General features: G+C 49.9%; 1 protein-coding gene across 2 annotated transcripts; it reads left to right on the top strand.

Moving 5' to 3' along the window:
- The first annotated feature begins 1,953 nt into the window (after positions 1 to 1,953).
- Positions 1,954 to 10,050, top strand: polr1c (RNA polymerase I and III subunit C). Of its 2 annotated transcripts, XM_056292034.1 has the most exons (9): positions 1,959 to 2,044; positions 5,104 to 5,175; positions 5,282 to 5,389; positions 6,123 to 6,255; positions 7,126 to 7,257; positions 7,411 to 7,563; positions 7,711 to 7,860; positions 8,795 to 8,911; positions 9,560 to 10,050. In XM_056292034.1, the coding sequence occupies exons 1-9, from the start codon at positions 1,973 to 1,975 to the stop codon at positions 9,676 to 9,678; spliced, it is 1,056 nt and encodes a 351-aa protein (XP_056148009.1). In that variant the 5' UTR covers positions 1,959 to 1,972; the 3' UTR covers positions 9,679 to 10,050. The 2 variants fall into 2 exon arrangements, with proteins under 2 accessions (XP_056148010.1, XP_056148009.1); XM_056292035.1 differs by lacking the exon at positions 5,104 to 5,175 and having other exon boundaries at positions 1,954 to 2,044.
- Positions 10,051 to 14,744: the final 4,694 nt, after the last annotated feature.

The following is a 14,744-nucleotide window of genomic DNA, read 5'->3' on the forward strand; positions in this document are numbered from 1 at the left end:
AATCCCAAAAGGAGAGAGACGCCCTCAGGAGCGAACCCACGCTGACCTCACAAGCATCCAGGACCAGGAGGACCATCAGCCCACAGCCACACAGACCTCTGTCACCAGGACCAGGTTGACAATCAGTCCACAGCCACACAGACCTCTGTCACCAGAGGTCACAATCCCATACATGTGAGCTACTGCTCCATTTACCTAATCAGATGTCAGCATATTGTCCCAGTGAACCAATTCTCCATTCAAACACATCATATCTCACCTGTATTGTATTTGTTGTATTCATGTCCATCCATTGTATATAGTGCCCATACTCAAGTGCCTTATCCTGTTGTATAATATTGTCTATCCATAGTACGCAGCTCATAATACATAGTCCATACTAGCCATATGCTTCACAAGCTTTTTGTCACATGGCATCTTGCCATACTCCATGTTGTCTGCCACTCTTGTTCCTGTTATTAAGGACAAAGCAGGCAAAGTAGGGCGTTTAGATAATTATCAACCGATTGCTCTAGCCAGTGTGGTATCTAAAGTGATGGGGAACATTTTATTTGGCAGATTAAGTTAACTACTGACAACCAATTGTTGTTCATCTATGCTAGCTTGTTTATTCTGTAAAGCACTTTGTGAATAAAATTGACTTGTCCTACATCACATCTATCTATCTATTATTTCACTTTTCTATTCCTCCGGTCATGACATCATCGAGAGTATTTGGTCTGTTGGCGCTTGACAAACTTCAACAGGGGAATCGCTCAGAAATGGTCAATAAAAACAGATTTATTGTAAAAGCATATTGCTGTGATTTTTGGTAAATCCTTGAAGACACCTTGTGTAAACTGCCATCGCATCTCTCTGCTTCTCGCGTCGAGACCGGAAATGGAAATGCACTCCGGAAATGGGAAGCGGAAGGGGTAGAACGTCGCTAAGCAACTAGCCTATTGGCATCAGAGGTTCCCTGGGAATCTTCACACAGGGCACGTCCAGTTTTAGGAAAGGGGTTCGGAACGCACACTTATTTTGTGACGTTGATGGGAAATGGCAGCCCAACCAACTTTTTCCCCCCTTCTTCTTTTTTAAGCCCAGCCAACTGGGAACGCAGAAGCCGGTGCATTCTTACTGCCGGTCCCACACCTCGGTTAAATGGGGAGGGTTGCTCCAGGAAGGGCATCTGGTGTTGAAAGCTTGGCCAAATCAAATATGCAGATCATGAATCAGATTTCCATACCGGGTCGGAGGCCCAGGTTACCCACGGCCAGCACTGGGTATCGGAAACTATGCTACCGTCGGGGCGAAGGAGAAGAGAGGGGGAGGGCACGTCCAGAGGCAGCAGGAGAGGAGGACGGGTAGGGAGGGGTGTGGAGGTGAGAGTCGGAACTCTGAATGTTGTTGGCACTATGACTACTAAAGGGAGAGAGGATAGTAGAGGTAGATGTAGATGTAGAGAGAGTAGATGTACTGTGTGTGTGTGCAAGACACCAGGTGGCAGTGGAGTAAGGCCAGGAGGTGGTGCAGGAGGTGCAGGTGTCCCCACCCTTAGAAACAACACAGTGACTGCAGGTGTCCCCACCCTTATAAACAACACAGTGGCTGCAGGTGTCCCCACCCTTATAATCAATACTGTGACTGCAGGTGTCCCCACCCTTATAAACAACACAGTGGCTGCAGGTGTCCCCACCCTTACAAACAACACAGTGACTAGAGGTGCCCCCACCCTTATAAACAACACAGTTTTTCATATGCAATACGTTAAAATAAGAAAACGAGCGAATAAGTAACTAAAGAAATAACTGTACATACAAACACACCGCGCATTTCACATAGAGAGAGAGAGAGAGAGAGAGAGAGAGAGAGAGAGAGAGAGAGAGGCTGCATCCGGAAACCCCTATATGGGCGTCCAACTGACGTCACACGCTAAGTCCCGCCCACGTGTTATTTCGCCTTTCCGCACTCTCGGGGGGGGGGGGGGAAGATGGCAGCGGCCATGAGCAACGTGGAGAAAATACGAAGTCGTGTGATCCTGCAGGAGTTCGGCGTGAAGAACGTGAGTGGGCTGTTGCGTGGCGGGTTCGGCGAACGTTCCGGTCGCTTCGCTCCGCCGTGGTGGCGGTTCGGGTGTCTCCTAATGTCGGCGCGCATTTGCTGCGCAACGTCCATGTTGAGCCGAGGAGACGCGTGTTGTTGGGGTGGTGATGGCCGTGACACGAGGTCGGGGTACCTAGAGGTGGGGTCGTTATTGTAGCCCTTGAGGTTGATGCGTTTAAAGATGGTGGGGCTTGCTTAAACGCTTGGGGTCAGCTGTCCACGGTAACGGTGGAGTGCAGAAGAGAGGGTGAAGAAGCGGGTGCAGGCAGGGTGGAGTGGGTGGAGGAGAGTGTCTGAATTCTGAAGGAAGAGTATGTCAAGAGCGTGCTGGAGGTGGAGAGAGTGACAGACAGAGTGATGAGTATGAAGGTGGAAATCGAAGGTGTATTGATGAATGTTATCAGCGCATATGCCCTGAAAGTTGGGTGTGAGATGGAGGAGAAAGAAGAATTCTGGAGGGAGTTGGATGACGTGGTGGAGAGGGTACCCAAGGAGGAGAGAGTGGTGAGTGGAGCGGACTTCAATGGGCATGTTGGTGAAGGGAACAGAGGTGATGGGGAGGTGATGGGTAGGTATGGTGTCAAGGAGAGGAATGTGGAAGGACAGATGGTGGTGGATTTTGAGAAAAGGATGGGAACGGCTGTGGTGAGTACGTAGTTAAAGAGGAGGGAGGAACACAGACAAGGTGACGTACAAGAGTGGAGGAAAGTGCACACAGGTGGACTATATCTTATGTAGGAGGTGTGGTCTGTAAGACATTAGAGACTGCAAGGTGGTGACGGGAAAAGTGTGACAGTGGTGAGGTGTGTGGTTGGAATGACAGATGGGTTCAAGGTGGAGGTGGGATTACCTCAAGCATCGGCTCTGAGCCCTTTCTTTTTTGCAGTGGTGATGGACAGGCTGACGGACGAGATCAGGCAGGAGTCTCCGTGGACTATGATGTTCACGGATGGCATTGTGATCTGTAGTGAGAGTAGGGTGCCTGGAGAGGTGGAGGTATGCACTGGAGAGGTGGAGGTATGCACTGGAGAGGTGGAGGTATGCACTGGAGAGAAGAGGAATGAAAGTCAGTAACAGCGAAACAGAATACCTATGCGTGAATGAGAGGGAGGACAGTGGAATGGTGAGGATGCAAGGAGTGGAGGTGATGAAGGCATATGAGTTTAAATACTTGGGGTCAACTGTCCCAAAGTAACGGGGAGTGCAGAAGAGAGGTGAAGAAGAGAGTGCAGGCAGGGTGGAGTGGGTGGAGGAGAGTGTCAGGAGTGATTTGTGACAGAAGGGTACCAGCAAGAGTTAAAGGGAAGTTTTACAAGATGGTAGTGAGACCAGCTATGTTATATGGTTTGGAGACAGTGGCACTGATGAAAAGACAGGAGGTGGAGCTGGAGATGGCAGAGTTGAAGATGATGAGATTTACATTGGGAGTGATGAAGAAGGACAGGATTAGGAACGAGTATATTAGAGGGACCGCTCAGGTTGGACGGTTTGGAGACAAAGCAAGAGAGGCAAGATGGAGATGGTGTGGACATGTGTGGAGGAGAGATGCTGGGTATATTGGGAGAAGGATGCTGAATATGGAGCTGCCAGGGAAGAGGAGAAGAGGAAGGCCAAAGAGGAGGTTTATGGATGTGGTGAGGGAGGACATGCAGGTGGCTGGTGTGACAGAGGAAGATGCCGAGGACAGGAGGAGATGGAAACGGATGATCCACTGTGGCGCCCCCTAACGGGAGCAGCCGAAAGTAGTAGTAGAAGTAGTAGTAGTAGCAGTAGTAGTAGCAGCAGTAGTAGTAGAAGTAGTAGTAGTAGTAGTAGTAGCAGTAGTAGTAGTAGTAGCAGTAGTAGTAGCAGTAGTAGTAGCAGTAGTAGTAGTAGTAGTAGTAGTGGTAGTAGTAGTAGTAGCAGTAGTAGTAGTAGTAGCAGTAGCAGTAGTAGTAGTAGTAGTAGTATACGTTACGGACCGGCGATCCCCATGTTGGTAGGCTACAGAATAGACCGCTACACCACCTGGACACCCCGCCCGTTTTGTAGTTTTGTTTGGGATTGTGCGACTGGTACTGGTACTCCTGCAATTTTTGAAGATGTATTTTTTTTTTACCAAATCTTCCTGTTAACAGTCTTTGCCTTAGTGTCAGTGAGCTTTAATTAACTCTCCAACAAGACAAGTTAAGTGAATATACTTTGTATTGCCCAAAATGAAAAATGAGTCCCGCTCGTCACATCCGACTATGGCCGGACTCGATGAAGCAGCGATACTTGGCAGCGCCGTCTTCGGGAGGGGGGGCGGAGTCGGCTTGTGTTCGTCACATGAATGCGTGTCTGTGTGTGTGTGTGTGGGGGGGGGGGGGGGGCAGCGGTTCGGCCTGGAGTCGCCTTGTCACAGAAGTGGGGGAGGCGTCTCCTTCGAGACTGCCGGCCGGAGAGACGCGGTCGGCGAACGCATGCAGTATCAGGGTGGGTGTTGAACTAGAATAGGGATCGATCGGCCCCTAAATTGGGAGAAAAAGGGAAAAAATCAGAAATAAATAATAATAAAAACAAGGTAGTCCCAAAGGGCTTTACAATTCGTGCAATATACAACACTCCCTGTCCTTAGAGCCTCGACTCGGATGAGGAAAAACTGCAATAAACGCTACTGAGTTTTGCAGATAGTTGTTTTTTTTTTCTGTTTATGAGATTTCAGATTAATCGGCCGAGTACAATTGGGGAGAAAAAGGGGGGAGAAATCCAAAACAAAACACAAAATTGTGATTGGAGGGACTCAAAATCGATTCCTCGCTGCAGAAACAACCGACGCGGTTACTAACGATAGACGCAAGCTATTTGGTCACTACACCTTTATTTCGGTCTACAACCAGCTGCCTCCTCTCACCGGACCGGTTTAGGCTCCGTATAAAGCAGCAGTCGTCAACTTCGCTTTAAAAACGCCGCGTACAACTCGACTCCGCTTGCCTGTGTGAATTCTCCATGCGCTGTTTGTTTTTTTTCCCAACCCTTGCCACATTTCTTTCCATTCAGGTTCATTCGACGGACTTCCCAGGGAACTACCCCGGCTATGACGACGCTTGGGACATGGAGAAATTTAAAAAGGTGGCGCACATGTGACCGTTCGTTCACGCCGAGCGGTTTAGGCCTGTTACAGGTGTGTTTCTTGAGTAGAAGTTTGATCAGGATGTGTCGCCTGTCACCGTTGCAGAACTTCCGAATCGACATCGTGGACCTGGATGAGAATTCGATGGAGTTCGACATGGTGGGGATAGACGCGTCCATCGCCAACGCCTTCCGCAGGATACTACTGGCGGAGGTATGACCTCTTGAACTCTGCAGCCGGGACTAAACGACGTTGTCATTGTCAGGCGAAGGTTCTTTCGCTGCATGTTAGGAGTTGAATGCATGGTATTTGGCACGAAAACCAAGTTTAGCCACCCTTCAGAGCGAAACCGCTGTCACGGCGTGTCACATGTCCCAGTTTGTGGACATGTGACACGTGCATCATGACACGTACATGAGTTCATACATTTCAGTGAGGGGAAAAAGGCCGACAGTCTTTCTGCACTGAGAAGATGTTGAAGAAAGGGGGAGAAAAATGTCTTCACTGGGCGTCCGGGTGGCGTGGCGGTCTCTTCCGTTGCCTACCAACACGGGGATCGCTGGTTCGAATCCCCGTGTTACCTGTGCCGTCCCTACAGACACAAGTGGCCGTGTCTGTGGGTGGGAAGCCGGATGTGGGTGCCTGTCCTGGTTGCTGCACTAGCGCCTCCTCTGGTCGGTCGGGGCGCCTGGGGGGGGGACTGTCAGGTGAAAAGAAGCGGCTGGCGACTCCACATGTATGGGAGGAGGCATGTGGTAGTCTGCAGCCCCTCCCCGGATCAGCAGAGGGGGCGGAGCAGCGACCGGGACGGCTCGGAAGAGTGGCCAAAGTAAATTGGGGTGAAAAGGGGGGTGGGGGGGGGGATCCAAAAAAAAAAAAGTCTTGACTCGCCTTTTCATTTTTAACAAACATCATCTGATAACCGTCCGTGTCTTGTTCCTTCTAGGTGCCCACGATGGCTATTGAGAAGGTCTTCATCTACAATAACACATCCATTGTCCAGGATGAAATCCTTGCCCACAGACTGGGCCTCATCCCCATCAAGGCTGACCCCCGACTGTTTGAGTATAAAAACGCAGGTGAAGTGACGCTCTTTACATTCTGGACAAAGACGATGAACGTTTCTTTATATACTGTTTTGGGCAACGATATATGGACATTTGGCGTGATTCCTGCCACTGCCATAGCTCAGCTTCTCCCCTGAACACAACCAGGGATAAAGGGCATGTTTGGAACGACTTGTTTCATTTTGAAGGGTCCCAAGGAGTATGCTTGAACCGCATTTGCATTAAGGACTAGTTACGACCCGAACTGGAACTAAAACATTGATTGAAATCAGTCGACAAGACCTGTTTTACTACTAAAATAATATGGTGAGGGTGTCCGGGTAGCTCGGCGGTCTATTCCGTCGCCTACCGACACGGGGCTCACCGGTTCGAATCCCCGTGTTACCTCCGGCTTGGTCGGGCGTCCCTACAGACACAGTTGGCCGTGTCTGCGGGTGGGAAGCCGGATGTGGGTACGTGTCCTGGTCGCTGCACTAGCGCCTCCTGCTCTGGTCGGTCGGGGGGGGGAGGGGGGAACAGCGTGATCCTCCCACGCACTACGGCCCCCCCGGCGAAACTCCTCACTGTCAGGTGAAAAGAAGAAGCGGCTGGTGACTCCACATGTGTCGGAGAAGGCGTGTGGGAGTCTGCAGCCCCTCCCCGGATCGGCAGAGGGGGTGGAGCAGAGACCGGGATGACTCGGAAAATTGGGTTAATTGGCGAACTACAATTGGTGAGAAAAAGGGGGAAAAAAATCCAAAAATAACAGAGATAATAACAATATGGGGCAACGCTACGTTAGATGAGCTCCTTCTAAATAAGCTGGTTCTCAGTTTGTCTTTGCATCCACAACGTTACTGGTGTTCGTTCGTCCTCCGGTGATACAGTTTTTGCTCCCTGCAGGTCAAGAGTCTGAAGAGGAAGAAGGTTCAGAAATCGACACAATTCAGCTTCAGCTAAAGATTAAGTGCACTAGGAATCCCAGAGCCAGTAAAGACACCTCGGATCCACAAGAGCTGTACATAAACCACATGGGTAAGAGCTGGCAAGTCGTGGTCCACGGAAGAGCAGGAAAAAGACATTTGCATGACTGAATAAGTTTCAGCGAGGGGAAGAGGCCGACATGTGGTGATGGCGAGTGTTGAGGGCAGGTAATTCTCGACTGACGTGATTTCGTCCTCCCCTTAGTGTACTCCAAGGACATCAAATGGGTTCCCATCGGCAACCAGGCATATGTGTTTCCGGATGCTGACATCGGTCCGGTGCACGGGGACATCCTGGTAGCCCAGCTGCGTCCAGGGCAGGAGCTGGACATCGTCATGCACTGTGTGAAAGGCATCGGCAAGTGGCTTTAGTGTCTGGGCTAGTGACGTGACACAACACAGAGCATTCCTAATCATTTAGCGAGGGTGACGGAAGTAAACACAATTTTGAACCTACCCGGAAATCGGTGATATCCTGCCAATCGCTGTGGTTTTTCCTTCCCAGGTAAGGACCATGCTAAGTTTTCTCCGGTGGCCACGGCCAGCTACAGACTCCTTCCAGAGATCACGCTGCTGGAGCCTGTCGAGGGGGAGAAGGCCGAGCGTTTCAAACGGTGTTTCTCGCAAGGGGTGATAGAGCTGGAAGACCACAACGGTAAATAAAAGCAGTCTTTTGCCCCTCGAATCTGAAAGTAACATTTCTCTCAGGTACAACAGTTTCATTATAAATACGCCAGTGTTTCCCCGAGGAAAGTGCTGGTTGTGGGTTGTGGGTGGAGGTGGTGAGGTGTAGGTATGTTAGTGACAAGGGGGGAGTGTCATCGAAATGCTCCGGCTTGGTCGGGCGTCCCTACACGCACAACTGGCCGTGTCTGTGGGTGGGAAGCCGGATGTGGGTTTGTGTCCTGGTCGCTGCACTGGCGCCTCCTCTGGTCGTTCGGGGGGAAGGGGAATCCTCCCATGTGCTACGTCCCCCTGGTGAAACTCCTCACTGTCAGGTGAAAAGAAGCGTCTGGCGACTCCACATGTGTCGGAGGAGGCATGTGCAGGGCTCGGCGTTTTTGGTTTTTATTTTTCAAAGCCATCCAGCACGCCGAGTTTCGCCACAAGAGGGCACTGTTGCATAACCTCACACGAACAGGAGCAACTTCTGGATCCGTGGAAACGTAAAATCTGGGTATTTTTTGGTGAAAATAGGTAAAAACTGAAAACGCTGAGCCTTGGGCATGTGGTAGTCTGCAGCCCTCCCCGGATCGGCGGGGGGGGTGGAGCAGCGACCGGGACGGCGAGGAAGAGGGAGGCAATTGGCCATATACAATTGGGGAGAAGAAGGGGGGAAAATTAAAAAAAGAAAAGTGAAGTGGGTCTGAAGCAAGTCAATGTGCAGAAGAGAACACTTCCATTGTTGCACCGACCATGTTAACCTCCTACAAATCCTTGACAAAATCAGATTAATTTCGATTTACACAAACTAACGAAGCAAAGGAGTTTGAAGCCTTTGTGAATTTTCTGCGAGGGGATCGTAATTACTATGCCAGCGATCGATCTTCGGTTGGGGCTTTAAATTGTCTGTATATTTCACCCCCCAGGAACAAAGGTGGCCAAAGTCGCCAACAACCGGCTGGACACGTGTAGCAGGGAAGTCCTTCGGCACGATGACCTGAGGAACCTGGTGACACTCGGAAGAGTGCGGGACCATTTCATATGTAGGTTTCCGTTATTCCCCACATGTTTTTATGCCAGAATGCCTTTGAAGCAGCGGACCGGCCGATATCGACACCTACGCCTTACACTGAAATCGATGTCAATGGAAATATTTCAACTGGGGAGCCACGTTGCAATTAAGACTCGGTAACACGGGGCGTCCGGGTGGCGTAGCGGTCTATTCCGTTGCCTACCAACACGGGGATCGCCGGTTCGAATCCCCGTGTTGCCTCCGGCTTAGTCGGGCGTCCCTACAGACACAATTGGCCGTGTCTGTGGGTGGGAAGCCGGATGTGGGTGTGTGTCCTGGTCGCTGCACTAGCGCCTCCTCCGGTCGGTCGGGGCGCCTGTTCAGGGGGGAGGGGGAACTGGGGGGAATAGTGTGATCCTCCCACGCGCTACGTCCCCCTGGTGAAACTCCTCACTGTCGGGTGAAAAGAAGCGGCTGGTGACTCCACATGTATGGGAGGAGGCATGTGGTAGTCTGCAGCCCTCCTGGCATCACTTCACATCTGGATCGGAGGGTGCAGCGGCGGACCCGGGGCTGTAGGGGCCCGCTCTCGCTTTAGAAACACCCGCAACAGTTCGTCGATACGGTTGTTCAGTTTTCCCACGCGTATACGTCTTCATATGTTGCTCTTCTGTTGCAGTCACCGTGGAGTCGACGGGCATCCTGACTCCAGATGTCCTGGTCACAGAGGCCATCAAAGTCCTCATGGCCAAGTGTCAGAGGTTTATGAATGAACTGGATCAGACGGACATGGAATGAAGTTGCAAGAACAAAACACATCGCCTCCATCGCACGAGAGCGGACAAAGCACAGTACGTGTGCCGAGCCGGGATCGGACGGTTGACGCGGGACCCCCAGAGTGCGTTTCCTGCTCCAGATTCTGCACTAAAACCTGACCAATTCATCAGAGCCACGGCTATTGTGCTTCGTGAAATTGTGTTATTGCTCTCTTTGGATCAGCTGATGTAGACACAAGCGTATGATTTTTCTTTTTGGTATCCGGATGTATTATTTTTCCAGCTCCTCGAAAGCGAGCTGCAGAAGACGGGAGGTTTTCAGGGAACTCAGTCTCCCTTGTATGAACCAAGTGTGAAGTCAGTGCGTGGCATGTAATAAAAAAGTTACACTATCCGCTAGTCCAGATATTTAAATTGCTTCACTGATTTAAATATCTAGCAGGAAACTTTAAAGGATGGGGCATCTGGGTGGAGTTGCCTACCAACACGGGGATCGCCGGTTCGAATTCCCACGTTACCCCCGGCTTGGTCAGGCGTCCCCACAGACCCAGTCAACTCTGTGCATAACTGTAGTCCACCGACTTCCGGTTTCTACCGCAGCGGGCATACCGGTTTCCTGTTTGTCGGCGTGTGCTATTGACAATGGTGTATTTTTCGCCTTCAGTATGAGGACACTCATCCTCGTTACCTGTGGCCGTAACTTGACATGTACAACTTGAAACGTCTCACCCGTTAGGTGGAAGCACGTGGTTGACATGTATCCACGGTAAATCTCGCAGGCGTCGCGAAAAATACGCCATTGTCAATAACGCGCGCCACCAAACAGGAAACTGGTATGACCGCTGCGGTAGAAACCGGAAGTCGGTGGACTACAGTTATGCACAGAGCGCGTTGGCAGTGTCTGCGGGTGGGAAGCCGGATGCGGGTATGTGTCCTGGTCACTGCACTAGCGCCTCCTCTGGTCAGTCGGGGCGCCGGCACGGGGGGGGGGGGATAGCGTGATCCTCCCACGCGCTTCGTCCCCCTGGGGAAACTCCTCACTGTCAGGTGAAAAGAAGCGGCTGGTGACTCCCCACGTGGTAGTCTGCAGAGGGGGTGGAGCAGCGACCGGGACGGCTCGGAAGAGTGGGGTAATTGGCCGGATACAATTGGGGAGACAAACTTTAAAGGACGCGAGTTTTGAATTACATACGGAGGTAAAAGATGTGGCATACAGGCAGGCTATCTAAAGCAAGTGGTGGGCAACACTAAGCAGTCTGCAAAGGGGTCTCTGTCGCATGTTGCGGCACATTGTTTTGTGTGGTTCTCTGACATAAAGTGGTGGGAGCCTTACTGGTAATGGAACTTATCGGAGTTCTCAAGCCGTTTTTTAAAAATTCTGAAATCAGCAGTTTACCCAGTAAATGTATATTTATCATGTATAGCTGTTACTAAATCAGTGCGGGTAAGTATATTGTAGCGAATTCGGGGGACAACGCAACCACAGGAACTGCCGCGGCCGGGAAGCGAACCCGTATCGCCCGCACCGCAGGCGACGTCGCTAACCGCTAGACTAGAGGGTCAGACCCGCCAGTCAGCGGCCAGCGTGTCTACTAATCCATGCACGTTACACTATGAATCACCATGGTGTAAATGTAGTGCTTCTCAACAGGCTACAGAAGAGTTTTTGAGCTAAACTGATAGGGGTGTAAGAAAGTACACCGGAGTATCGCGAGGTTACCCGTTGTGATACCGTATCGATTCTCAAAACCACTGTATGGATGTTTGTTTACATGCAAAGGTTCGTGTGTTGTGTGTAACCCCACGACCGCTAGATGGCAGTGTTGTAACCTATCTTCGGCCATCTGACTCTTCCACTCCAACCCAACAACGTAAACTGAGACCGGAAGTAGCATAAGCGCAAAGAACACAGGCCTATGACGTCACAATATATCAATTTACAGTATCACAATAACCGTGTGGCATGGTGGCGCAGTGGTTAGCGCGGTCGCCTCACAGCAAGACGGTCCTGGGTTCGAGCCCCGGGGTAGTCCAACCTTGGGGGTCGTCCCGGGTCGTCCTCTGTGTGGAGTTTGCATGTTCTCTCCGTGTCTGTGTGGGTGTGGGTGTGGGTGTGGGTGTGTGTGTGGGCCCTGTGATGGCCTGGCGGCCTGTCCAGGGTGTCTCCCCGCCTGCCGCCCAGTGGCTGCTGGGATAGGCTCCAGCATCCCCGCGGCCCTGAGAGCAGGACAAGCGGTTGGGGTAATGGGTGGAGGGATGGATATTGACTCGTAACCCTGTATCATGATACGTGTCGTATCGCCGGATTCTCGCCCACACACAGCTCTGTTGTTCCGCCCCCTAGTGGCCAGATGACCAACATTTACCACAACAGAACAAACCAAATGTGGGTGCAGCCACGCACAACCACAACTTAAGCAGGAAGCCAATATAAGAAATATTTATGTAACACAAAATACTGCATCATAGGGAACATAGGGAACATAGGGCGCTAATCAGTGGCACCAAATAAACTATAAACTGAAAAGACCCCCCCCCTTCAACAGGCGTCAAGCGCCCCTGAATACATGGGTTGGTGCCCACTGCTAAACTAATGAAGAATAACATAAACAAACCAAGTGTAAAGTAAATGTAGACCCCAGGGTGTCTAGACTTCCCACCTTACCCTAATCTGCCCTATGAGCTTAAACGAGAAAAGGACAAAGAAAAACTAACCAACAAACAAACGTAGGCTGAACAGAGGTACACTAACTCATAGTCTCAAACAACCACAAACAAGGCTAACACAAAACCCAACCAGACCAACCGTTCGCCTCCTGATCCCGCCACCACCCGGGAGGCCGAGAGGGGCCAGTGGAGGAACTAGGCCTCTATACAGGAGGAGGAGCAGGGCGTGGCTGGTTGGTGATAGGAGCAGGTGTGTTGATGGACAGGGGATCCGAGCTGCAGCTTCTGCAAGAAAGAGAGAATTATGGGGACAAACAAGCACAACACACCAGGACAGAGCAACACATCCATGCAACGTGCAGGCCTGCACACATTAATCATCCACACAACAACGATGCGGGGCGTAACCCCTGCCAACTGATGGCGAAGGAAAGCTGAGGCTAGAATCTGGAAGACTTTGCATGAGGACAAATGTCCTTTCCCCCCTTTCCTTCACATCATATAATGGACACGTCCATTATAAAACTAGACAAGCTGTACGTGTGTGTGTGTGGGGGGGGGTGCGGGGGTGCGTGATGGATCATTTAGTTTTGAGCCTGTTTTTCGACTCAATTTTCTGAACTTAGTTTTTATTTCAATTTCAACATCTTATACAACCAAATTCACAATTTTGCCTGCTGTCCGCCCCCCCAGCTGTACCAATGTGGTTTACAGATAATCTAACAAAAGGGAGTCCAAAGGAGTTGAATCAGCTGACTAGACCAGCTTGGTTTAGTCAGACTAGCTTGGTCTAGTCAGAAAGGCACGAACTGAGGAAGCCTCTTGGATGAGAGGCGAAACGTCTTCACGGATATATACCAAGTCCAGTTGCACTTGATTCAACTCCTTTGGATGAGACCATGTTCCGACCATTTTCTAAAACCTGCGTCTACATGGGAGGGTACAAAATCCTTTATAGATCCGATACTAGTTAGTGCAGCAATGACTTTAGGCAATCCAAAAGACAGTTTTATTTCCCTCCAGGTGTTTAGTGCAACTCGAGTCCATCCACCCATCTGAGTTTCTTTTAAGGGGACGTCTAGGAAAGGCAAGGTCTGTAGGGGCCTCACACTCGTTAAGCCAGCGAGTACATGTCAGATCCTGAATCCAAATTGTTAAAGGTCTTAACTGTGCAGCCCAAAAACAATATCCTAGATTCGGGAGTTTGAGCCCTCCATGCGGTTTAGATAGCTGTAATGTTTTTAGTCTAATTCTTGGTTGCTTTCCTTGCCATATACATTTTGAAATGAGCCTGTCTAATTTATCAAATATAGATTCAGGAATATCAGTAGGTATCATCTGAAATGGATAGAGAAGCTTAGGTAGCACATTCATGCGTATACTCTCAATACGGCCCAACAGAGACAGGGGAAGTGTTGACCACCGGTCCAAATCCTTACTGATATTATGAATTATGCGTTTGTAATTTGCATCATATAGCTTTCCTAGCGATGGGGGGATTTGCTTACCGAGATATTTAATGCCATCTTCAGGCCATTTAAACCCACTCTGGAGTTTGACCGCTTGAGGAATTCTACCACTTATATCCATTGCCATTGTTTTGTCCACATTCACTTTATAACCCGAGAAGTACCCATATGAGGAAATAAGATCCTTTAAGTGTGGGATTGTTGTTGTAGGTTCGGTTATATATAAAAGCACATCATCTGCGTATAAGGATAATTTGTGTTCTTCATTTATTGTCAGTCCCTTTATGTTATTGTCGTCTCTAGTAAGCTGTGCTAGTGGTTCAATACTAATATCGAACAGCAGGGGTGATAGGGAGCAACCCTGTCTGCAGCCACGTTCTAGGGCAAATCGGTTCGATCATAGAACCCCATTTACTTTAACAGCAGCTTGTGGATTAGAATATAGTGTTTGTATCCGCTTATGAAAGTAGGGCCAGATTGGAATCGTTTCGGTGTTTGAAGCAATATTGCCAGGATACTTGATCGAATGCCTTCTGGGCGTCGAGGGATAATATCACTGCTTCCTCCTCCTTGACTTTTGGATGAGTTATTAAATTTAATAGTGTTCTGATATTGTCCCCATAGCTTCTTCCTGTGACAAACCCGGTCTGACCAGGATGAATAATTTCTGTGATAATTTTATTGACAGGTCTCGATAGAATAGCTGTTTAGTATACGCAGGTCTCCATTCAGTAGTGAACTAGGCCTATATGACTGGCATTTGGTGGGGTCCTTGCCTTCCTTATGTTTTACAACTATTGTCGTCTCCCTCCAGGAGGGGGCCATGCATCCAGATTGTAGCGCATGGTGGTAAGCTTTTAATAGTAAAGGTGATACTGTCTCTTTAAAATTTTTTTATAAAATTTATTAACATACCCATCTGTCCAGGGCTTTTATTGTCTTTCAGTGTAGA

This window comes from Lampris incognitus, chromosome 13 (genome assembly GCF_029633865.1).
Source record: "Lampris incognitus isolate fLamInc1 chromosome 13, fLamInc1.hap2, whole genome shotgun sequence".
Lineage (NCBI taxonomy): Eukaryota > Metazoa > Chordata > Actinopteri > Lampriformes > Lampridae > Lampris > Lampris incognitus.